General features: G+C 44.1%; 1 protein-coding gene across 4 annotated transcripts in view; it reads left to right on the top strand.

The window, feature by feature from the left end:
- Positions 1-23990, top strand: part of jakmip2 (janus kinase and microtubule interacting protein 2) — a 277735-nt gene that overhangs the window by 229943 nt on the left and 23802 nt on the right. For all 4 annotated transcript variants that reach the window (XM_087995064.1, XM_043704011.2, XM_087995065.1 and 1 more), the window contains 2 exons: positions 10999-11052; positions 15561-15626. In XM_087995064.1, coding sequence (XP_087851190.1) covers positions 10999-11052; positions 15561-15626 — 120 coding nt within the window. The remainder of the gene's footprint in view (positions 1-10998; positions 11053-15560; positions 15627-23990) is intronic.

Genomic DNA, 23990 nt, shown 5'->3' with positions numbered 1-23990 from the left:
GTGGTGCAAGCTTCATGGACTACATGATCTATAGTGACAGAAAATGATTCCCCACCACCTTCTATAAGACAATTGTGCTGGTCTAGCCAGTGATCCCAGAAGCGGCAATTGAATAATGCATATAAAATTGGCAGAGTTGATAAACTGTGGTGCTTAGATAAAGCTCAGCAGGTCAGGCAGCATCTGAGGAGCAAGAGAGTTGACGTTTCCGGCTTGACCCTTTATCAGGATGGGGGAAGGGAGCTGTGAAATAAATGGGGGGAAGGATGTAGGGCTGGGGAAAGGTAGTTGGAATGGCGATAGGTGGGCAAATGTAGGAGGTGATTATGATAGGTCGGCCGGAAGTGTGGAGCAGATAGGTGGCAAGGAAGATGGACAGGTAGGTCAGGTCAAGTAAACAGAAGACCATTTAGAACAGAGATGTGGAGAAACATCCTCAGCCAGAGAGTGGTGAATCTATGGAATTCACCGTCACAGAAGGGTATGGAGGCCAGGTCATTGAGTATATTTAAGATGAAGATAGATAGGTTCTTGATTGTAAAGGGGATCAAGGGTTACGGGGGAGAAAGTGGAAGAATGTAGTTGAGAAACTTATCAGCCATGATTGAATGGCGGAACAGACTCAATGGGTTGAATGGCCTAATTTCTGTTCCTATGTCTTATGGTCAAGAGTTTGGAGCTGAGCCGGAGGGTTGGATCTGGAATGGCATGGGGGGAGGGAGATTTGGAAACTGGTGAATTCAATGCTGAGGCTGTGTAGTTGTAGACTCCTGAGGTGGAAGATGAGGTGTTGTTCCTCCAGTTTGTGGGTGGCCTCGTTTAGGCAGTGGAGAAAACCCAGAATGGACACGTCCTCAGGGGATTGGGGGGACGGGGCGGAGGGGGAGCTGAAATGGATGGCCATGGGAAGGTGGAGTTGGTTGGTGCATAAGAACCAGAGATGTTCCCTGAACCTCTGTGCCAGTTGGCGCTCGGTCTCTCCGATGTAGAGGAGACCACACCGAGAGCAACGGATGCAGTAAAATGGCAGGCAGGAATGGACCAAGTGGTCCTTCAAACTTGACTGGAACTTGTAATGTCATAAACATTCTGCCCAGTCACTATTTACATCACTTGCCCTCTCTCCTGGCAGCTGGATAATCAGTGAGAAACAAATTTCCCAGGGCTAGGAAAGAGAAATGCACTCTGAAAACCAGACTAGTCAAGAAATCGCACCAGTGTTATGTGTTACGCCACCGATTTTCATTTCTAGGTTCTGGTTCTGCTCACTTTTGAAAGTCTGCAGATCACTCACTGTGCCGGCAGCAATGCATACCAAAGGCAGACTTCTGACCTTTTCTCACAATGTTAGTGTAATGCCTTACTGTTTAAAGTTTGAAAATGATGACACACGGATCAAAACAGCGTACACCTTGGTAAACTGTAAGGTTTGAAAGATTACCCTTGCTTTTGTTGACATTATAACTGGTACAGCTTCTCAGCAATTATAGGGAGAGCCAATTCTGTTTTCGTTTCTGCATTCAATCAAATGGAAACATCTTAAACAGTTGAAGCCTGTGGGAATGAAATGGCTATGCTAGTGTTGATCTGAAATTGGCTAACAGACAGAATGTGGTGAATACTTGTTCTCAGACTGGGCGGAAGGTTTCCCAGGGATTGGTAGTGGGACTATAGAGTCATAGAGATGTACAGCATGGAAACAGATCCTTCGATCCAACCTGTCGACGCTGACCAGATATCCCAACCCAATCTAGTCCCACCAGCCAGCACCCAGCCCATACCCCTCCAAACCCTTCCCATTCATATACCCATCCAACTATTCATTTAGATTATAATACAGCAAAAACAACCCTGTTGAGCCAGCAAAGTCCTCCTCATGAACATCTGGGGCCTTGTGGTCAGTTTGGGAGAGCTGTCTCACAGACTGGCCAAGCAACAACCTGACATAGTCATGCTCACGGAATCCGATCTAACAGACAGTGTCCCAGACGCCGCCACCATCATCATCCCTGGATATTGTTATGACACGGTGCAAACCTTCCTGCTTAATTTAAAGCCAGCATCACACGCAAAGATTTATCCCCTGCAATAATCTGTAAAAATCCAAGTGGCCAAGAACTATTTCAAGTAAAAATTAACAACTTTAGTTCTTAAAGTATAATCAAGAATAATTAACAAACCACTATGTACAATTTCTTCCTCTAACCTATCTTTTACTTTCCCTTCTAGAATATTAGTCTGATAAAACTCCCAATTAAGATTTACAAAACAACACTTCTTATCAGAAAACCAAGCAGCTTTCGTTCTTCTATTTGGGTCTTCCTGTGTCTTCTTTTCTTTTTCTTAGGAATTTCTGTGTCACAGGTTACTGATCAAAAAGGTACCTTTCTAAGAGAGCTATTTTTCAGGCTGTTTACATGCTGGGTTTGGCAGTTCTCCTCTCAACTGTTCAATTTTCCCCTTTATCTTATACCCCCCCAAACCAATAGATTGTGTAATTGGCTTTTAAGATTGTCAATATACTCAATTCAAACTGGATTGGAGTTTAATACTTTTCAGGGTATAATTTAAACTGATTGACCAAATTCAAATTTGCTTTTGTCTCTAGGCAACAAGCTAATTGAGTTGTTCGACCAAGTGTTATATTGTTACCTCATTGAGAACACTTGGTGCTGTGTTCGGTAGTTCTGCTGCTTTTAATTCTCTTAAAGTACACCCACATCTTCATAACAATATGTCCCGAGCCATCAATAGGACAGATCCAGCAAAGTTGTCAGGAGGGAGGTGCCCATTGAGTCCTCACCATTGACTCTGATGCAATGAAGTGTCATGGCTTCAAGTTAATCACGGGCAAGGTAACTTCCTGATGACAACCACATACCTTCCTCCTTCAGTTGATGAGTCAATACCCCTCCATGTTGGACAACAGTTGGAGGAAGCACTGAGGGTGGCCAAGGGCACAAAATGTACTTTGGTCGGGGGTTTTCGATGTCCACCACCAAGAGTGGCTCAGCAACAGCATTACTGATCGAACTTGTCGGGTCCTAAAAGACATAACTGATAGATTGACTGGTGAGGCCAAAGATCCTTCGACAGCACCTTCCAAACCAACAACTACTTTAATCTAGAAGGACAAGGGCAGTAGGACACCCCTACTGACATGTTCCCCTCCAAGCACTCCCCATCCTGACTTGGAAATGTATCAACGTTCCTTCACTGTCGCTGGGTCAAAATCCTGGAATTTTTTCCTAATAGTATTGTGGACTTGCTTACAGCACGTACACTTTAGCAGTTCAAGAGGTCAGCTTACCACCACCTCCACAAGGGCAACTAGGGATGTGCAAGCAACACTCACTTAAAAAATTTAAAAAATAATGATCCAAACTGTAATGTACAAAACATGATTTCAAAGGTTGGAGAAACCACAACATACAAATGGAGTAAGAACATAAAAAAAAGCTGGTGAAATTGCAGACCGTTGGAAGATTAATGTTGATTTAGAGAAGTGTAGTGTAAGACAATTTGGTGCAAATAATGGAGAGGGATTTCAAATGAATGTATATATTGGAGGTAGACCCATGATACTATTAGGGAGGTAATTCCAGGATTTGGATCCAGTGACACTGAAGGAACAGCGAAATATTTCCAAGTCAGAATGGTGAGTGGCTTGGAGGGGAACTTGCAAGGGATGGTGTTCCTATGTATCTGCTGCCCTTGTCCTTCTGGATGGAAGTGGCCATGGGTTTGGAAGGCTCTTGCTGAGGATCTGCGGTGATTTTAAAGACAGCAACAGATGGGTGGATGCGTGGAAATCTTCGAATCTGGCAAGGCAAAAAGGCTTTCAAAAGAGCATGTGAGTTTGTTGTCTTCAGTAGAGGAAATGGAGTCCATTGGGCAGTTTGTTTATGTAAAACGTTTATAAAACATCACTTCGGTGTCATTGGACAGGCAATGGCTGAGTGGTATTATGGCTGAACTGTTAATACAGAGACCCAGATAACCTTCTGGGGACCTGAGTTTGAATCCTATCATAGCAGATGGTGGAATTTTGATACAATAAATATCTGGAATTAGTATTCTAACGATGATCATGATTCCATTGTTGGGGAAAACCCATCTAATTTACTAATGTCCTTTAGGGAAGGAAACTGTCATCTTTATCTGGTCTGGCCTACATGTGACTCCAGACCCACAGCAATGTGGTTGACTCTGAACTGCCCTCTGGGCAATAAATGCTGGCCCAGCCAGTGAGGCCCTCATCCTGTGAATGAATAAAGGTTTGATAAGTTGACATTTTGGGCAGAATTTAACAGGAGGTAGAGGTTGCCTGTCTGCCAGAAGGAATGTTGACAACCTGTCAAGGAATTCTGCTCTGCAGGTGAAGTACCCCTCTACTGTCCCACCCTCTGAGTCTGCTGGCCTATCGGATAGACTGACCCAAGGGTGGTCGCTGTAGCACGCAAAGCCAGGTACCGTACACTGCTGCGATTGCTAGTCCCCAAGACAAAGGCTAAATGGGTCCTCAAGTCCAGTTAACCCAAAGAGGGGAATGGGTTTGAAAGCCCAGTCAGGGCAGGATGAAGTGGACATCTTTTCTGGGGGGCAGTGGGTACCCCAGATCGGCAGAGGACATTCCAGTTCACAGAACCCCTGCAGTGTGGAAACAGGCCATTTGGCTCAACAAGTCCACCCTGACCCTGTGAAGAGGATCCCACCTAGACCCATCCCAGACCCATCCCTCTCACCCTGAATTTCCTGTGGCTCGTGATGGACCGAGAGGAAACCCATGCAGACACAGGGAGAATGTGCAAACTCCCCACAGACAGTCGCCCAAGGCTGGGATTGAATCCAGGACCCGGGTGCTGCAAGGTGGCAGTGCTAACCACTGAGCCACTGTGCAGTTAGAAGACGGTATGTGGTCCTTTTCCTTTCAGTCCCCTGAAGCAACAGGTCAGGCAGTCTGCTCCAATCCCATTGCCCATGCCAACCATATAATGCCATTAGGATAGCATTATATTACAGCCAATGAAGCTTTTAACAAACGTGATTGATCCTCATTTATTTATTTTTCAATGGTGGTAGTGGAGGGGGGGCTGCCAATTTCACTGTCCAGCTAGTCCCTGCACGATAGGAGACTCAGGGAGAGGATGAATGTGCAGGGAGCAGGCTGAATCCTCCTCCTCATATTACACATCAGCCATCCCTTCCATAAAAACACACTCAGTTTGGAGAGCACATAAATTGAACCCTCACGTGCTCAATTGTGAGCATCCTGTTTTGTGAAGAACGTTGAGGGCTTCAAGACATTACAAAGTGTGGTCCCGAAGATGACGAAGTTCAGTCATAGGGTCATCCAGCACGGAAACAGACCCTGTAGTCCCACCAGTGTATGCCGGCCATAATCCCAAACTTAAGTCACCCCACCTGGCTGCTCTTGGCCCACATCCCTCCAAATATTTCCTATTCATGTACTTACTCAAATGTCTTCTAAACATTGTAACTGAGTCTGCATCCACCACTTCATCAGGAAGGCACAGGTGGCATGTGGCTCATTGCTTAGCACTGCTGCCTCACAGTGTCAGGGACCCAGGTTTGATTCCACCCTCGGGTGACTGTCTGTGTGGAGTTTGCACATTCTCCCTGTGTCTGCGTGGGTTTCCTCCCACAGTCCAAAGATGTGGAGGTTAGGGTGGATTGGCCATGCTAAATTGCCCATAGTGTTCAGGGATTGTTAGTTAGGAGTAAATGTACTGGAATAGATTTAGGTGGGATATACTTCAGAAGGTCGGTGTGTTGGGCCAAAGGGCTTGTTTTCACACTGTAGAGATTCTGTGATCGAAGTTCATTCCACACATGAAACACTGGCCATATAAAATGTTGCACCTCCTGTCTTTTTAAAATCTTTCTCCCCTCACCTTAAAAATATGCCCCCATTCTTGAAATGGCCCATGCCTAGTTAAAAGACCTTGGCCATTCATTTTATTTATGCTCCTCATGATTTTATAAACTTCTATAAGTAACCCCTCAACTTCCGATGCTCCAGTGAAAGCAGTCCCAGCCTAGTCAGCCACTCCTTATAACTCAACCCCTCCATAACCAGCAACATCCTGATAAATCTTTCCTGAACCCTCTCCAGCTTAATAATATCCTTCCTATAACAGAATGACCAGAATTGCACACAGTACTCTGGAACAGGCCTCACCAACATTCAGTACAACCTCATCATGACATCCCAACTCTTATATTTAAAAATCTGAGCAATGAAAACAAGCGTGCTAAACACCTTTTTAACCGCCCTGTCTACCTGTGATACAACTTCAAAGAATTGTGTACCTGAACCCCTAAGTCTCTCTGTTCTACAACACTACCCAAGGCCTTACTTTTAATTCATGATGTGGAGGAGCTGGTGTTGGACTGGGGTAGGCCAAGTTAAGAATCATACAGCTCTTGGTTATAGTGCATACAGTTTATTTGGAAGTACAAGCTTTCGGAGCACTGCTCCTTCATCAGGTAGCTGTGGGACAGGACCTGTTTAATAAACAAATAAACCTGTTGGACCATAACCTGTTGTGTGATTTTTAACTTTACATTTAATTGTGTAAGTTGTGCCCTTGTTTGTTTTACCACGGAGAAACTGGAGAAGCTAAAGTTGTTCATATAACGAGATGAAAAGGCCAAGAGTGAATTTGATAGTGTTCCAAATTACAAAGAATTTTTGACAGGATCATGGAAGTTGAAAATGTTTCGGTGGTAAAAGGGTCTGTAACCAGAGAATGCTAACAAAATGTCTTGGATGAAAGAACCATTGGCAACATTAGGAAGCAAATTTTTTACATAGCAACTTGATATAATTTGGGACGCACTTTGTGATAATGCGGTGGAAGATGATTCAATAGAAAAGGAACTTGAATCAATACCCCAGAGGACAGAAGTCTACAAGCCCATGGGGAAAACTAATTGGATAGCTCAGTCTAAGAGCCAGAACAGGGAGGAAGGTGACCATCTGTGACCAGCGTGAGTAGGTCACCTAGCCTGCATTACATTGAGTTAGTAAGAATGGCAGCTATGTGTCATTGTCATTGAACTGTGAAACAGAACAATATGAAGGGGAAGAGAGCAGTGTCATGGGATGAATTTTAGATTAATGCAGCTGGCAGCTGACGCACGCAATGATGGGTCCTGTGCCATAATTAGTTAAGATTATGTAGTTCCATGTCAGACTCCTGCCAGATTACTAACAATTTGGGCCCATTCACTAGCAGAAACCTATCTGCCATCCTTGCACACTAGTCTGGTAAGGAATTATAAGACACAACCATTGGACAGCCACCTGGCATTCTGCCCAGTCATTCTCGAAATTTAATAAACATATCTCAACTGCGAGGCTACATGTCGTTCTGTCTCACCGACATGGCTTAGCATAATTAAATTAGATGTACATTTTGCTTGGTGTCAAGCTTGTATTTAAATGCTATTCATGGACACATCCATTAATAATTGGATATTATCAAAAAATAAACCTTAGCTACAACTATGATTTTAAGTATTCTTGACAGACACTTGTAGTGACTACCTTGCGATGAATTATGACACTCCCTGAATTTTGGATAGCCTACAAGAGTCTGAAGTATGTGCAGATTTGGTGAACTGATCGATCTCTGTTGAAAAGTGTGGTGCTTCCTCATGAATGACCTATGCCCGAAATGTCGACTCTCCTGCTCCTCAGATGCTGCCTGACCTGCTGTGCTTTTCTAGCACCACACTTTTTGACTGTTTGACCTCCAGCATCTGCAGTCCTCACTTTCTCCTTATCTATCTCTGTTCCCTAGCAGAATGAACCTATATCTCTCTCTGCACCGACCCCTCCCCTCAGTGTTCTAATCATGTTGTACTGCTGCAAATCGGTGAACCCAGATATCCTGACTATGTTCTATTTCCAGATTCTGAGCATTGATAGGGTAAAATGATCAAGGCTTACATCTCAGCAGACTCAATTAAAAGTATTCTTTTAACTGCTGACTATAACAGGAAACATGCAACTCTTGTTCCCTTCAACTTCAATTGGCTACTCACTGTAACATACTTTAGTTTCAAGCATTATTCTCCCAGACAGCCCCTTTAAGAAATACGTTATTATCTGTTAGGCTGACAGAGTATGTCCTCTGTGATTTTTGCAAGTCACTTTCTCTGTCCCTAAGTACACATTTCCTATGGTACAAAGATCTTACCTATGACAATGACTGGTACTATCCCCTCCCACCACACCAACCTCCGAATCTTGTGTTGATTCCACACTCTAGAGTTCATGAGTAACTCATTAATATCTGTAAGTGTTTTAGAGTCATAGAGACGGACAACATGAAACAGACCCTTCAGTCAAATTTGTCCATGTTGACTAGATATCTTAAATTAATCCAGTCCTATTTGCCTGCATTTGGCCCATATCCTTCTAAACCTTTCTTATTCATGTACCCACCCAGATGCCTTTTAAATATTGTAATTGTACCAGCCTCCACCAGTTCCTCTGGCAGCTCGTTTCAAGCACGTACCACCCTCTGTGTGAAAAAGTTGCCCCTTAGGGATTTGATGCAGAAAAGTCTCAGAATCATCGGGTTAGTGGATAGTTTACCTGCTAAAGCAGTTTTCAGAATCCCATTCCCAAGAGACATGGGGTAGCTAATCCAAATGTATTGGAATCATGGCTGCTCTTTGGAATCATTTTGTGATCAGTTTAGGTCAATCCCATCAACACATGTTATTCTGTGATTTGTTTGCACTGGCTGTTTCTTGCTTAACATATTTAGAGAGTCAATCCCTCATTGCCTATCTCTTTGAATAATTTTTGTTTCATCTTCCAGCTTACTATCAAAGTCCTGTGGGTTCCTATAATACAAAAAACCAGCCAATTTTAATGATTGTCAATTTATGAGCTGCCTTTGTAGTATCGCCATTTGACCCTTTAATGTTGGTTCCCTTTAAGTTAAATGTGCTTTTGCTGAAGGCCAACTGTGATGTCTCTGGTTGCAATTTTTCTATTCTTTGATGTAGTTTGCACTCGTTTTGCAGTTTGTGATGTCTCTGTTGTCATGACTGCTCTTGTGACTTGGAACTAAGCAAGAAAGGTAATTAAGGAAGTGGTGTCAAATTTTTGATATCTCTCCAAAGGCTTCCAGTTCTGCAGAAGTATCACAGATGGTGATTTTATAAACCCCTACAGCAACACACAGTTTGTGCAACTTTAGATTGCAATATTGATAGTTTAAGAGGTAATGATTGAAAATATAAAATCATTTACAGATGTTTAATTTTCTTCTTTATCAATTAAGTTTGTCCTTGTCAAAAACTAGAGCAGAGGGTGGCATGGTGGCTCAGTAGTTAGCTCTGCTGCCTCACAGCACCAGGGGTGCTGGTTCTATTCCCACCTCAGTCTGCAGGGGTTTCCTCCCTCAGGTTAGGTCATTTGGTAATGCTAAATTGCTCATAGTGTTTAGGGATGTGTAAGGTGAGGTGCTTTAGCCAAGGGCAAATGTAGAGTAATAGAGGGATGTGTCTGGGTGGGTTACTTTTCAGAGGATCATTGTGGACTTGTTGGGCCAAATGGCCTATTCCACACTACAGGGATTCTATGAACACAGTTCCTTTGTCATAGCTCTTAGTACTTCATGCAAAAAAGGTTCACTTTAGAATTTAAAGTTATTCTGCAGAAAAATATACAGTCCACTTTGGACGCAGTGATGACCAAGTGATCAGTTTTTCAGAGTGTGATTTGAGGGGTGAATGTTGGTAGGTCATTGAGAGAACTCGCAGCTCTATCTCAAATGATGCAATTAGGTTTAACTTCAACTTGAACCAAGGCATTTTTCGCGTGGGGTATCCAAACAACTTTACAATGAGTCACGGAACAATATTACCTTCAGCAATGCAGTATGCCCTGAGTAACTTGGAGTCTGTAAGGGCTGCGAAGTCAGAGTCGGCAGATGAGAGACTGGAAGAGCACAGCAGGTCAGACAGTATCTGAGTCTTGATGAAGGCTCTTGAGTCAGGCTGAAACATTGAAGTTCTCTGAGTTACCCCACTTCAGTGTTATCTCAGATTCTGAGAGCAAGTGTTGGGCTGATACTTATGCCCAGACTTCTGGTGTGTAGGAAGAGTGCTCCCAAAGCATCAAGGCTCAAAATCCCAGTTTGCGGTGTCATTGACTGTGTAGAAATGATGTGTTAGATGGAAAGTAAGGCTGTTCTGCATTTTGTCCCCAGTGTCAATCTCCAAAGGGATCTTCTCACATCTCCTCCTGTCAGACACGCTTGTAACCATTCTAAGGCTGAGAATTAGAGTCAAAATGTGGGATATCATGTGTTCTGTGACTCTGAGTCACGAGGAGTTGACTGCCAACAGATTTTTATCGCATTAGTCCAGCCAAGCTCAGGGCCATGCTGTCAGCCCACCTTAATATTGGGTTCTCAAATTCACAAATATTCTGTATATGACAATTTTAAAAATGTTATCTCTATCCCAACTGCAGTCTCTTCAGGTGGAATGGAGGTTACTACCCGCACATTCTTGTGCAGTTCAGTATTTTGGAAGATCTTCTCATGACCTAGACACCAGCAAATTCTGTTTCCAGAGCCTGCTTCATGTAATAACCAAGGCAGTTCACAGGAGCATTGTCAAACAAAGTGTGACACAGAGTCGCATAATGAGTTCTTGGGTCAGATGATCAGAAGAGATAGGTTATATAGAGGGTCTTATAGAGGGAAAGTGAGTTGGAGAATAAAAGAGCCAGAGATGTTAGGCAGATTATAATCAGAATGCACCAGAGACCACAATGTTACACTATCCACCTCTCCATATTCACACCATCCGTCCCACAGCAAGCCACCTGTTCAAATTACTCTGTGGAATGCCTCCAACAAAATATTCCTGTTACATGAATGTTATTTGGTTCATGCTTTGTCACAATTAAACTAATAAACATCTTTGGAATGATTTATTTCACAGGATGTCTCCATTCATGAGCTCATTAAACAGCTGGACATACTGGGAGACAATGGGGTAAGTGTTGTCTTTCTCTCAGCGTTTTCTAATTTTAGTGAAATCTATTTACAGCAACTTCACTATTTGGGCTCTCTTTATGACTGAATGAGCCAGTCATTCCTCACTTTATTAGAACACAAACTTACATTTCATTCGTATCAACCCCCGAGAAATAACTCCGTAGAGGCCAGTATCCTGTCACCACCCTTTACTTACACATGCGCAGTAGTTGACACGGGTCTGTCTTCCTCAGAGCCAGCTGTCAGGGTGATTAGAACCTCCAACGTTCCTGTTAACATCTGCCAGACAGGGCTCCCTGATTGGACCATGTTAACAGCTCCAGTCTGAGAACTCATCTTCTATGAGTTCCGCCTGACTGACCTCATTACAATCACACACCCTGATTCATTGCTCAGTTGGTCCATAACATAGTCACAAGACGTGGACACCTCCTGCTCCTCTGAGCTGCACAACTATAGAAAGTGTTTTTTTTTAACCAACTCTCCTCATTAACAGTATACGATGTGTGCAGATATCACAGAGAGTCATAGAGATGTACAGCATGGAAACAGACCCTTTGATCCAATTCGTCCATGCTGACCAGATATCCCAACCTAATGTAGGCCCATTTGCCACCATTTAGCCCAGATCCCTTTGAACCCTTCCTATTCATATAAGCATCCAGATGCCTTTTAAATGTTATAATTGTACCAGCCTCCACCACTTCCTCTGGCAACTCATCGCATTACACACACCATGCTCTCTGCAAAAACATTGCCCCTCAGGTCCCTTTTAAATCTTTCCCTTTTCACCTTAAATCTATGCTCTTTAGTTTTGGACTGCTCCACCCTGGGAACAATACCTTGTCTATTTCCCCTATCCATGTCCCTCATAATTTTATAAACCTCTATAAGGTTACCTCTCAGCCTCCGACGCTCCAGGGAAAACAGCTCTAGCCTATTCAGCCTCTCCCTATAGCTCAAACCCTCCAACCCCAGTGACATCCTTGTAAATCTTTTCTGAACCCTTTCAAGTTTCACAACATCCTTCCAATAAGAGGGAGACTAGAATTGCACACAGTATTCCAAAAGTGGCCTAACCAATGTCCTGTACAGTTGCAACATGACCTCCCAACTCTTCCACTGTATCAGATACAAACCAGGTCAAACCTGTAAGTGATGCACTCCGTGGATAGCCTGTCGACATTTTTAGGCAAAGGCTAGTAAGACTCAGAACAACTTGTCTTCAGATTCCTTTTAGTCCAGGCTGCCAGCTGACCTCTTCAGTTGAGAAAATGACAATTGCAGGCCTGAATGGTGTATGGGACCGACCATGGTTTTCATTCTGAATGGGCCTGGCGAAAACTGCCAGTTCAGCTGCCCATTGGCTGATTTAGGGTGGAGTAAAGGTGTGAAGGAACCTAGCCTTCAGTCACGGTGAAGGTGGTAGGTCAATGCCCACTCTGCACCTGTGTGAGCAAATCTGAAGCTTTACTGTTGTCTGAAGAAGAGTTGATTCTAAATAAAAACCAGGTCAGAAGTCACACAACCCCAGGTTATAGTGCAACAGATTCATTTGGAATCACAAGCTTTCAGAGCATTGCCCCTTCATCACGTGATTTCACCTGATGAAGGGATGGTGCTCTGAAAGCTTGTGATTCCAAATGAACCTGTTGGTTTATAACCTGGTGTTGTGTGACTTCTGACCTTGTCCACCCCAGTCCAACACCAGCACCTCCAAATCAGGGAAAAATGAAACAGCTTTCCCTTATCCCCAGAGGCAAGTCAGCCAATTGATTGGATAGGCTATGATTTTAATATTCAAATTGATTTAGTCTTCTCCCACCTTTGGGTCTCTTGTTGCCGACAGAGTTGGAAGGAGCCTGGTCTTCCAGTTGCTCTCCAGAAACCAGATTAAAGTGAAGAGGGTTCATTCCTGCAGGCCCATCCCATTTCCTTTCCCGTGAGGAAGTGTTGGATTTCTCTGTGGATGCCTCACTCTGCGATGGGTGCAGGAATGACCTCTCCCACATTGTGTGTTTCCCTGCATCAGTGGGTGGGCAAGATGCACTGGGGCCTTCGTTGGCAGCCAAAGGTTACCTGTGAGTGAGGCAGGAAGAGGCCTTGGCTGGATTATTTTGCCTTCGCTACTGGGCAAGACCTGACAAGTTATTACACTGCCAATGGAAAAGTGCTCTGAAAGCTAATGCTACCAAATAGAACTGTTGGACTATAACCTTGTGTTGTGTGATTTTTAACATTGTCCACCCCAGTCCAACACCAGGTCCTTCACGCAATAGAAAGGTGCTGAACGTGTTTGTGCATCTGCATGAGAGAGAGAATCTATACCTTTCCACTTCTTGCATTGTGCCTGAATAGAATAGAATAGAATTCCTATAGTGTAGAAACAGGCCCTTCTGCCCAACAAGCCCACACCGACCCTCCAAAGAGTAACCCACCCAGACCCATTCCCCCTATCCTATTACTCTACTTTTCCCCTGAATAATGGCCCTAATCTACAAATCCCTGAACACTATGGGCAATTTAGCATGGCCAATTCACCCTGACCTGCACATCTTTGGATTGTGAGAGGAAAACGAAGCACCCGGAAGAAGCCCACGCAGATGCGGGGAGAATGTGCAAACTCCACACAGACAGTGTGGAGTTTGCACATTCTCCCCGTATCAGTGTAGGGTTTCCACTGGGTGCTCCGGTTCCCTCCCACAATCCAAAGATGTGCAGGTTTGGGTGGATTGGCCATGCTAAATTGCCCCATAGTGCCCAGGGACGTGCAGGCTAGGTGAATTAGCTATGGGAAATGCAAGGTTACAGGATAAGGCTGGGTTGGATGCTCTTCAGAAAGTCAGTGCGGACTTGATGGACTGAATGGCCAGCTTCTTCCCCCCCCCCCCCCCCACCCTCTGTAGGGATGCGATGAAGTTAGGAAATGGAGGAGTGGAGACAGAAACCAGTGATCTCCCCTGCATCACTTATACCTTGTGCTGTTGCATGCAGACAGTAACACATAGGCTTTGTTTAAACTGAAGCAGACATTAGACAAAACTTTATCGGCTGCACACAATACTTTCCAAAAGGGAAATGCATCATTAGCTGGTTGCAACATATGATTAAGAATCATCATCACAGTGCCAACTGTTTTGTTCTGTGGCTACACCCTGCAAATTTAATTTCCTCCTTCAGCATTAGCTGTGACAGGATTTCAATATCCCAGCTGGCAGCAGCACACATAGAAATGCTCGAAAGGAAAATCCAGGTCACATTTTCATTGTCAATTAATTCTTCGTCAAGGAATTGTCAGCTGACAGCCAACAGGTGACTACTGGTGACTAACTCAGTGATTAGCACTGCTGTCTCACAACACCAGGGACCCGGGTTTGATTCCAGCCTCGGGCGACTGTCCTTTTGACTCCCAAGAGTATATCCACCATCTCCATGACACAGGTCAGGAGTGGGACAGGACGCTCACCATTTGCCTGGATTGGTTCAACTCCAACAACATTGAAGAAACAGAGTTTTAAAGCAATGTATTTAATCAGTGACCAATCCTCCACTTAAAACATTCACTCCCTCTGCTACTTCTGCACAGAAGCAGCAGTGTGTACCATGTACAAGATGCAGTAACCCTACAGTGTGGAAGCAGGCCAGTCAAACATGGTGTCCACACTGACCCCAGAAAAGCGTCCCACCTAGACCCACCCACTATCCTATCCCTGCATTTTTCATGGCCAAACCATCCAGCCTTGGGCACCACAGGACAATTTAGCACAGGCAATCCACCGAACCCATACATCTTTGGAAACCAGAGCAAACTCACGCAGACACTGGGAGAATGTGCAAGCTCCACACACAGACAGTTGCCCGAGGCCTGAACCAAACCTGGGTCCCTAGCGCTGTGAGGCAGCAGTGCTAACCACTGAGCCACCATATCGCTTATCAAGACTCCATTGACATATCCTGCCAACCCAAAACCTCTACCTAGTTGGACAGGGAGAGCAGGCCACCAGAACACAATTACATGTTGGTTCCTCTCCAAGTCACTCACACACATTTCTGACTTGGATCTATAACACTGTTCTTTCACTGTCACTGAGTGAAAATCCTGAATATTCCTTTCCGAAGGCAATGTACATGCAACAATCCCATGGACTTCTGCAGTTCCAGAAGGCAGGTCACATCTTCTGAATGTGGAGGTGCTGGTGTTGGACTGGGGTGGACAAAGTTAAAATTCACACAACACCAGGTTAGAATCCAACAGGTTTATTTGGAAGTGCAAGCTTTCAGAGTGCTGCTCTTTCATCAGGTGGTTAGTCTAGCTAGAAAGCTTGTACTTCCAAATAAACCTGGTGTTGTGTGATTTTCAAAATCTTTTGGAGGCCAAATAGAGATGGGCAACTAAAGTTGACCTTGCTTGTGATTCACATACCTCATGAAAGAATAAACAAATCTCTCTGTACAATGCCTGTATTTCTCCATAAGTCAACATTTATTTTTAATTTTATTTTCTAGAATCTGAGAAACGAGGAGCAAGTGGCAATTATCCAGGCGAGCACGGTGCTGTCTCTGGCAGAAAAGGTAGAGTTGGATTATTGTTTAAGGACTAATCCTCTGAGGAAATGACATCTTAAATAAGCATGGAAAGATCCTGCAATGTGTTGTGCCTAGACAATGAGCAAAATCGCTCAGGAAACTTGACAAGTTGCAAGCTCAAAGCCGTGACAATCTAAGACATTATATCTTTAGCTGAAGAAGAATGCTCTGCTGATGCAGTAAAAGTTTATTGGACTGATTTAATGGGATGGCGTAAGGAGCGGCTGAATTGTTTAGTGTTCCTAAGTTTGGAAGATTGAGGGGGTGGATCTCATAGAGAAATTCTAAGAGGACTTGAAGGGTAGATACATGAAGGACACTCCCGATAGTGAGAGGGGCCAGTAGCAGTGGTCACAGTGTAAGGATATGAGATAAACCATTTATGACTGAGATGTGAAATTTCCTAACCCAGAGAGTCTGCGGATTTCGTTTCCACAGAAAGTAATCGAGGCCAAAACATCGAATAATTTCAAGGTGGTGTTGGATTTGGCAGTTAGCCCAATAAAGGAACAAAGGCACAGGCTAATGGGTTGGATGATCAGCCATGATCAAAATGAATGGCAGAACAGGATCAAAGGGCAGAATGGCCCACTCATATTTTCCATGTCTCTACATTATTCCACCCCTAATAATCATCTCCAATTTCTAAGGCAAAGTCTCTGGTTAGGCAAGTAGACAGTCAATGCTTGCTTGTACTTAGGAGTAATGTTGTGCTCCAGCACTTCCAGTACGGAGTAGCACTCACAGGAAGCACATAGTAAATTGTCAGCACTAAGCTTGTGGCCTGTAATTCCATCTTCATTGAGCTCTGCTCATTATCTAAGTCAAAAAGTGTGAAAAAGCACAACTGGTCAGGCAACATCCGAGGAGCAGGAGAGTCATCTGTCCTGTTCCTCAGATGCTACCTGACCTGCTGTGTTTTTCCAGCACCACACCTTTTAACTCTGATCTCTAGCATCTGCAGTCCTCACTTTCCCCCTGCTCATACCTAACTGCTCAGTTAACTCAGTTGATGAGATGCTGAGGAAGCGGTGCAAAATAATGATGGCAATGCTGTGGTATAGTCCTCATTAAGTCAGAATTCTCTTCAATTTGACATTAAGGTCCAAAAATCTAAGTTTGGCATCAAAGATGTTAGCCTGCCTCAATATTTCTTTCTGACCCTTCAGCTGTGTGTTTAAGATGCAGCTGGCCATATACTATCTGAATGTGAAGTGGAGCACTTATCAGTCTCTGGATTAAAAACGTTAAACATTGATACGAAAACATTGGTTTATCTGAAATGTTGCTGACCTCGTACTCATACACAATAAGCACCTTTAAGCTGTCATCACAAATCTGAGCCATAAATCTGAATCTTCATGAATAAATAATAACTCCATGGCCTTGCCCCAGTATCCACATGAAAGACTGTGTTTGCCGTACTTGGTCAAGTCCCTATCCCACTCACTACCTTCCATTCATCTTCATCTTTCTTGGCCCCATATTCTGGAACACTCTCTCAATTTCTCTGTATGTCTCTCCCTTTCTCGCTCGCTATCTCTCACTCTTGTCTTCTCTCTCTCTTTTCACCCTCTTTCATTCTCTCTCTGTCACTTTGCACTCCTTCCCTGCCAACCTCATCTTCTCTTTGAGTTTGCCAAATAACCATCACCTCTAACTTTCTGCGTGTTAACTCAAACTTGCCATTTCCATTCTATAAACTTCTTCAAAGAAAAATAACATCTCAGGCAAGAGATGACCATCTGTTCATTTTGTCAGCTGGTCAATAGGAAGGGGACGGTAATGATTTTTTGGGGGGGAGTGGCCATCACAGCTACTGGTGCAGGTTCAGGAAAGGAAGGCATTGCAAATGATTCTTTAGCTACAATTACACAGGTAAGAACTGAAGGACATGAGAGAGACCCAGATACATGGCAATAGGAGGAGAAGGTTGGTGTGGCCAACTGTGTCTGACTGCAGACAGGCCAGGCAGGGCCATGAAGGAACCATTAGGACATTGTCTGTGACTTTGTAAGGACTGTTTTGACTCTATGCCAAGGTTGGGGAAACGTAATTGGAAAGATGGGAACAGGTTTGCAAGGCAACAACACATTCAAGGACATTGTAGAAGGAAGGTGAGTTGAGGATGGGACATTATTTGGAAGGACGTTAGGGGTCCAGGGTTGGATTTCTAGAAGAGTTGTAATGACAAATTTAAATGCTAACTCTTGAAGCCATTAACAATGTCAACTACCATACAGGCCAGGAGGGGAGGATGGGTGATCAGTACTTTACTGGGAATAGGATCAAGGGGACAGGTGGTGGGTCTCATGATGAGCTCAGAGAGGGTATGAAGGGAAATAGGAGAGAAATGGGAGAAAGATTCAAGTTCAGAGCTTGGAAAGGAACAGGTGATAGAGCATGTTTGGCCAGGCAGGTTGTGGAAGTGAGAGATGGCTAATTATCAGATTGGTCTCAATTTGGTAGCAAGAATCTCCTCATCCCTACTTTTGGAGGTGGGGGATGCGGGGGGAAGGGTCTGAGAATACAATCTGCAATTGAGAAAGTAAGAAGGAGATTATCCGAAATAACGCACAGGTATGGCACTCAGTTCGTTCACTTAGATCTGGCGGCGAATGGCTTTTCCAGATGTTCACCTTGACCTTTGAATTTTGCATCCCTGGATGTAAGGGGGCAGCAATAGAAGTCAGACCAGATTGAATGGCCAGAGTGAAAGAGGGTACTGGTTTCATAGAATCCCTGCAGTGTGGAAATAGGCTATTTGGCCCAAGTCCACTCTGAATGTCTGAAGAGCATCTCACCCTGACTCAGCCTACTACCCTTTCCCTGTAACCCTGCATTTCCCATGGCTAATAAGTAAGTAAGTTAGTAAGTTTGCAGATGACACCAAAATTGGAGGTGTAGTGGACAGCGAAGAGGGTTACCTCAGATTACAACAGGATCTTGAACCAGATGGGCCAATGGGCTGAGAAGTGGCAGATGGAGTTTAATTCAGATAAATGCGAGGTGCTGCATTTTGAGAAAGTAAATCTTAGCAGGACTTATACACTTAATGGTAAGGTCCTAGGGAGTGTTGCTGAACAAAGAGACCTTGGAGTGCAGGTTCATAGCTCCTTGAAAGTGGAGTCGCAGGTAGATAGGATAGTGAAGAAGGCATTTGGTATGCTTTCCTTTATTGGTCAGAGAATTGAGTACAAGAGTTGGGAGGTCATGTTGCGACTGTACAGGACATTGGTTAGGCCACTGTTGGAATTTTGCATATAATTCTGGTCTCCTTCCTATCGGAAAGATGTTGTGAAACTTGAAAGGATTCAGAAAAGATTTACAAGGATGTTGCCAGGTTTGGAGGATTTGAGCTTTAGGGAGAGGCTGAACAGGCTGGGGCTGTTTTCCCTGGAGCGTCAGAGGCTGAGGGGTGACCTTATGGAGGGGCATGGATAAGGTAAATAGGGGTCAGGGAGTCCAGAACTAGAGGGCATAGGTTTAGGGTGAGAGGAGAAAGATGTAAAAGAGACCTACGGAGCAACGTTTTTACACAGAGGGTGGTACGTGTATGGAATGAGCTGCAAGAGGAAGTGGTGGAGGCTGGTACAGTTGCAACATTTAAGAAGCATTTAGATGGGTATATGAAAAGGAAGGGTTTGGAGGGATATGGGCTGTGTGCTGGCAGGTGGGACTAGATTGGTTTGGGATATCTGGTCGGCATGGATGGATTGGACCGAAGGGTCTGTTTCCGTGCAGTACATCTCTATGACTCTGTGACTCTATCCCTAGACACTATGGGCAATCTAGCATGACCAATCCACCTAAACTAGAGGAAACCCACACAGATGCAGGGAGAACTTGTAAACTCCACACAGATGGTCACCTGAGGCTGGAATTGAACCTGAGTCCCTAGTGAGGCAGCAGTGCTAACCACTGACCCATTGTGCCACCCCAACGGGGATGTTTTAATGGGGACTAGAATGTCATTGGTGGAAGTGTGGGTGCTGAGTAACAGGGATTGTGGTGAACACAGTGATGGAGGCTAGAAGGTTTGGACTTTAGAAGTGCATTTGTAAGGGAATTGTCAGTTGTTTTTTCCCAAAACGGATACAAAAGAAGGAGGTAGGGTTAGAGTGTAGATAGCGAATTTTGAGAAGATTTGTAGCCCAGGTTGAGGTTTTGGATGTCAGTTTGCTCGCTGAGCTGCCAGGTTCATTTCCAGACGTTTTGTTACTCTACGAGGTAACATCTTCAGTGGGCCTCAGGCGAAGCAATTCTGAAAATTCTTGCTTTCTATTATATGTTTGGGTTTCTTTGGGTTGGTGATATCATTTCCTGTGGTGATGTTATTTCCTGTGGTGAAGTCACTTCCTGTTCCTTTTCTCAGGGGGTGGTAGATGGGGTCTAGGATGTAGACGTATGGAATAGTGAACAGTCTGAGGAAGTGCTCAGAGCTTGCACCCTATAAGAAAGTGAGGACTGCAGATGCTGGAGATCAGAGTCGTGGAGTGTGGTGCTGGAAAAGCACAGCAGGTCAGGCAGCATCTGAGGAGCAGGAGAATCGACGTTTTGGGCATAAGCCCTTCATGTGCCCTTCATAAACCCTTTAAGGGGGACACGGTGGCACAGTGGTTAGCATTGCTGCCTCACAGCGCCAGAGACCCGGGTTCAATTCCTGACTCAGCCGACTGACTGTGTGGAGTCTGCACATTCTCCCCGTGTCTGCGTGGGTTTCCTCTGTGTGCTCTGGTTTCCTCCCACAGTCCAAAGATGTGCAGGTCAGGTGAATTGGCCGTGCTAAATTGCCCATAGTGTTAGGTAAAAGGGGTAAATGTAGGGGAATTGGTGGGTTGCACTTCAGCGGGTTGGTGTGGACTTGTTGGGCCGAAGGGCCTGTTTCCACATTGTAAGTAATCTAATCTAAAAGTAATCTAATCTAAAATCTAATGATGAGATTCAGCTCCATCACCCTTAAGCTTACACCCTGTTCACTTTTACTTCATATGAACAACATCAGCAAGACAGCTTATAAGAGACTAATCATCTTGTTCACCTCCTCCACCCTCTGCGGTTGAACCTCATTCTTATATATCCTGTCCATTGTAGAAGGAAGTAAACTGATTGAACACTTTGATCTTTTGAACCCTTCTATTAACTTGTTGCTTTGTCTCTCTTTTCAAGAAAATGAGCCTAAATGGATACAAGCTTTGAACAAATATTTACTGGGTGCATATATTTTGTGATTACTTTAACACATGTTTTTACTATGAAAGAGGAATTATATCCTCACATGTACGAGATGACATAGCAAGCAATATTGTGTGTGCATCTTCCTTTGATCAAGAGATTAAGGAAATATCTCAGTGTAGAATTGGAGTGACCAACCATAAATCAATTCCTTTCAACCACATATAAATCAAAAAGATTTATAAATACTGTAGTTCCAGTCTCTCATTTATTAAGTCAGCAACCCAAATGGCATTTTGTGAAAATTTGGCTCTTCTATTCCATTTTTTGTATGGAAATCCAGAGTTGTTATTTTCAAATGCAAATTGTTTAATTTAATTTTTTGTACGTTTCAAGCTATTTTCCAGGAATAACAAACCTAATTGATTGGCAGCTTTCATGGTACTCCAGCAGGCAGGGTTAATGAGAAGTTAAGGATGTGGTGCTCTCTAGTGGCTGTGGAATAGAATTGGCAACAACTCTCTCTCTCCCTCCCTGTGTCTCTCTGTTTCTCTCTCTCTCTCTATCTGTCTCTCTCTCTCTCTGTTGTTGTCTCTGTCTGTCTCTGTATCTGCCTCTCCCCCTTTCTCTTTCCCACTCTCTCTCTTTCTCTATCTGTCTCTCTGTTTCTGTCTCTCTCTCTCTCTCTCTGTTGTTGTCTCTGTCTGTATCTGCCTATCCCCCTTTCTCTTTCCCTCTCTCTTTCTCTCTCTCTCTCTCTCTTTCTGTCTCTCTGTTTCTGTCTCTCTCTCTCTCTGTTGTTGTCTCTGTCTGTCTCTGTACCTGCCTCTCCCCCTTTCTCTTTCCCTCTCTCTCTTTCTCTCTCTCTTTCTGTCTCTCTTTCTCTCTCTCGCTCTCTATCTCTCTGTCTCTGTTGTTGTCTCTGTCTGTCTCTGTATCTGCCTGTCCCCCTTTATCTTTCCCTCTCTCTCTCTCTTTCTCTATCTATCTCTCTGTCTCTGTCTCTCTCTGTCTCTCTCTCTTTCTGTCTCTCTTTCTCTCTCTCGCTCTCTGTCTCTCTCTGCTTCTCTCTCTCTCTGCTTCATGTTGGCACTTTATGAACACTTTCAGAGTGTACCTGAACTTGACTTGTCAATTCCTGGAGGCTCCATTGCATGTCCTCTCTCCGCCAACCTAGTCAAAAGAAAGACATTTTTCTCAATTTTCAACATTTTTAATCAGTCATAAATTTTGTTTCTAAGCCCCAAACATCCCGAAGGTGCAACTTTCTGCGCTTGTATGTCACTTTTTCCCTCTTTACTGAACAATGCGAGAACAGATGGTTGTTATCTACAGACCAAGTGCTCTTTGCAAATTTTGAATTCAGAACTTTGGATGTTTTCGTCCCGCAGTTTATCAGGTTCCCTGCCCAGCAGTCTGATTAATGTTCCCTTCTTAAAGGGATCCAGCTGTAAGCCGTAACTCCAGTACTCTCTGTTAAAAGATGGCTTGAGCCTGAAATTGAGTTTCATGCAAGCCCAGAGAAATGAGAAATAAGAAATAACTTTGTAAACATGGAAGTGGTGTCAGTAATTGCTTGTCTTGGCAGCCTAGCCTATTATGAAGGTTAGTACAATGCAGGCATTAATGTGGAAAAGACATGTGCAAGCAATTATCCATCCACAACAAATAAACAGTTTGGATTAATAACTGGAAAACACAATAGCGCTCAGCAGCAAATCTAAAGTAATTTCGGAAGTGGGAACCAGCAGGCACTGCACATAAGTTAACGTTTGTTCAAATAATCGAAAACAGAAAAGAGACTTTGGAACATAGAAGCATAGAAAACACAATCAGAAATAGGCGTTCAGCCCATCAAGTTTTCTCTGCCATTCAGTGTGATCATGGCTAATCCTTGATCTCAGTTGTTAAAATTTCCCCCCACATCCTGGATTACAACTTGACCTTAGGTGAGGTTCATAGAATCCCTACAGTGTGGAAACAGAATATTTGGCCCAACGCTGAAGAGCATCCCACCTTGACCCAAGCCCCTACCCTATATTTTCCAAGTCTAACATACCTAACCTTCACATCCCTGGACTGTGGGAGGTAGCCAGAGCACCCGGAGGAAACCCGCACAGACACAGGGAGAATGTGCAGACTCCACACAGTCGCCTTGAGGCTGGGATTGAACCCAGGTCCCTGCCACTAAGAGGCAGTAATGCTAACCACTGAAACACCATGGCACCCCTTTTCAGGTTCAGACAAGACACCCCAAATTGTCAAATTCCCAGGTGATGTTGCTGTTCTTGGTTAGTCACCCACCCTTCGGTGGCAACAAAGTTGATTTAGAAAATATCCCTTTCCTTGTGGATAACAGATCCAAATGAAGTTATATTTTAAACAGAGCCAGTTTGACCAGGTTTGCTTAAATTAACAAAACTGAAAATGTGTTGCTGGAAAAGCGCAGCAGGTCAGGCAGCATCCAAGGAGCAGGAGAATCGACATTTCGGGCATGAGACCTTCTTCAGGAATCCAGCATCTGCAGTCCTCACTTTCTCCTTAAATTAACAAAAGGCTGAGTTTACTCATTACAAAATATGAGAAGAAATGATAATGCATACACACAGAGTAGAAATATGGATCAGTTTTGGATGGCACAGCGGCTTGCACTCGGGACTTGGGTTTGATTCCAGCCTCGGGCGACTGTCTGTGTGGAGTTTGCACATTCTCCCCGTGTCTGCGTGGGCTTCCTCCGGGTGCTCTGGTTTCCTCCCACAATCCAAAAACGTGCAGGTTAGGGTGGATTGGCCATGGGAAATTGCCCCATTGTGTTCAGGGTGAGTGGGTTAGCCAGGGGAAATGCAGGGTTATAGGGAGGGGGCAGGATGCTCTTGAAAGGGTCAGTGTGGATTCAATGGGTCGTATGGCCTGCTTTTGCTCTGTAGGGATTTTGTTCTATAAAAAGTTTTAAAAGTACAACTCAGTCTCTGAATTGTTCATGAACAGCACACAGGTGGTGATGTGCCTGCTATTGAATGATATCAGTGGTATTGTCATTGGCTGTTGAGGCAATCGATTTCATGATTTTTGGTCTGATGGGTTAGCCGATATTCTATTGTCCTTTTGACAGTGACCAAATTCAGAGTGAGAGAGAGAGAGGGAGAGGGAGAATTTTTCTCGCTCTTGACTGCT

The sequence above is a fragment of the Chiloscyllium plagiosum genome, unplaced genomic scaffold (genome assembly GCF_037043375.1).
Source record: "Chiloscyllium plagiosum isolate Xiang-an unplaced genomic scaffold, Cpla_swu_hap1 HiC_scaffold_16, whole genome shotgun sequence".
NCBI lineage: Eukaryota > Metazoa > Chordata > Chondrichthyes > Orectolobiformes > Hemiscylliidae > Chiloscyllium > Chiloscyllium plagiosum.
The sequence above is the reverse complement of the archived record's forward strand: the minus strand, read 5'-3'. Positions and strand labels throughout refer to the sequence as shown.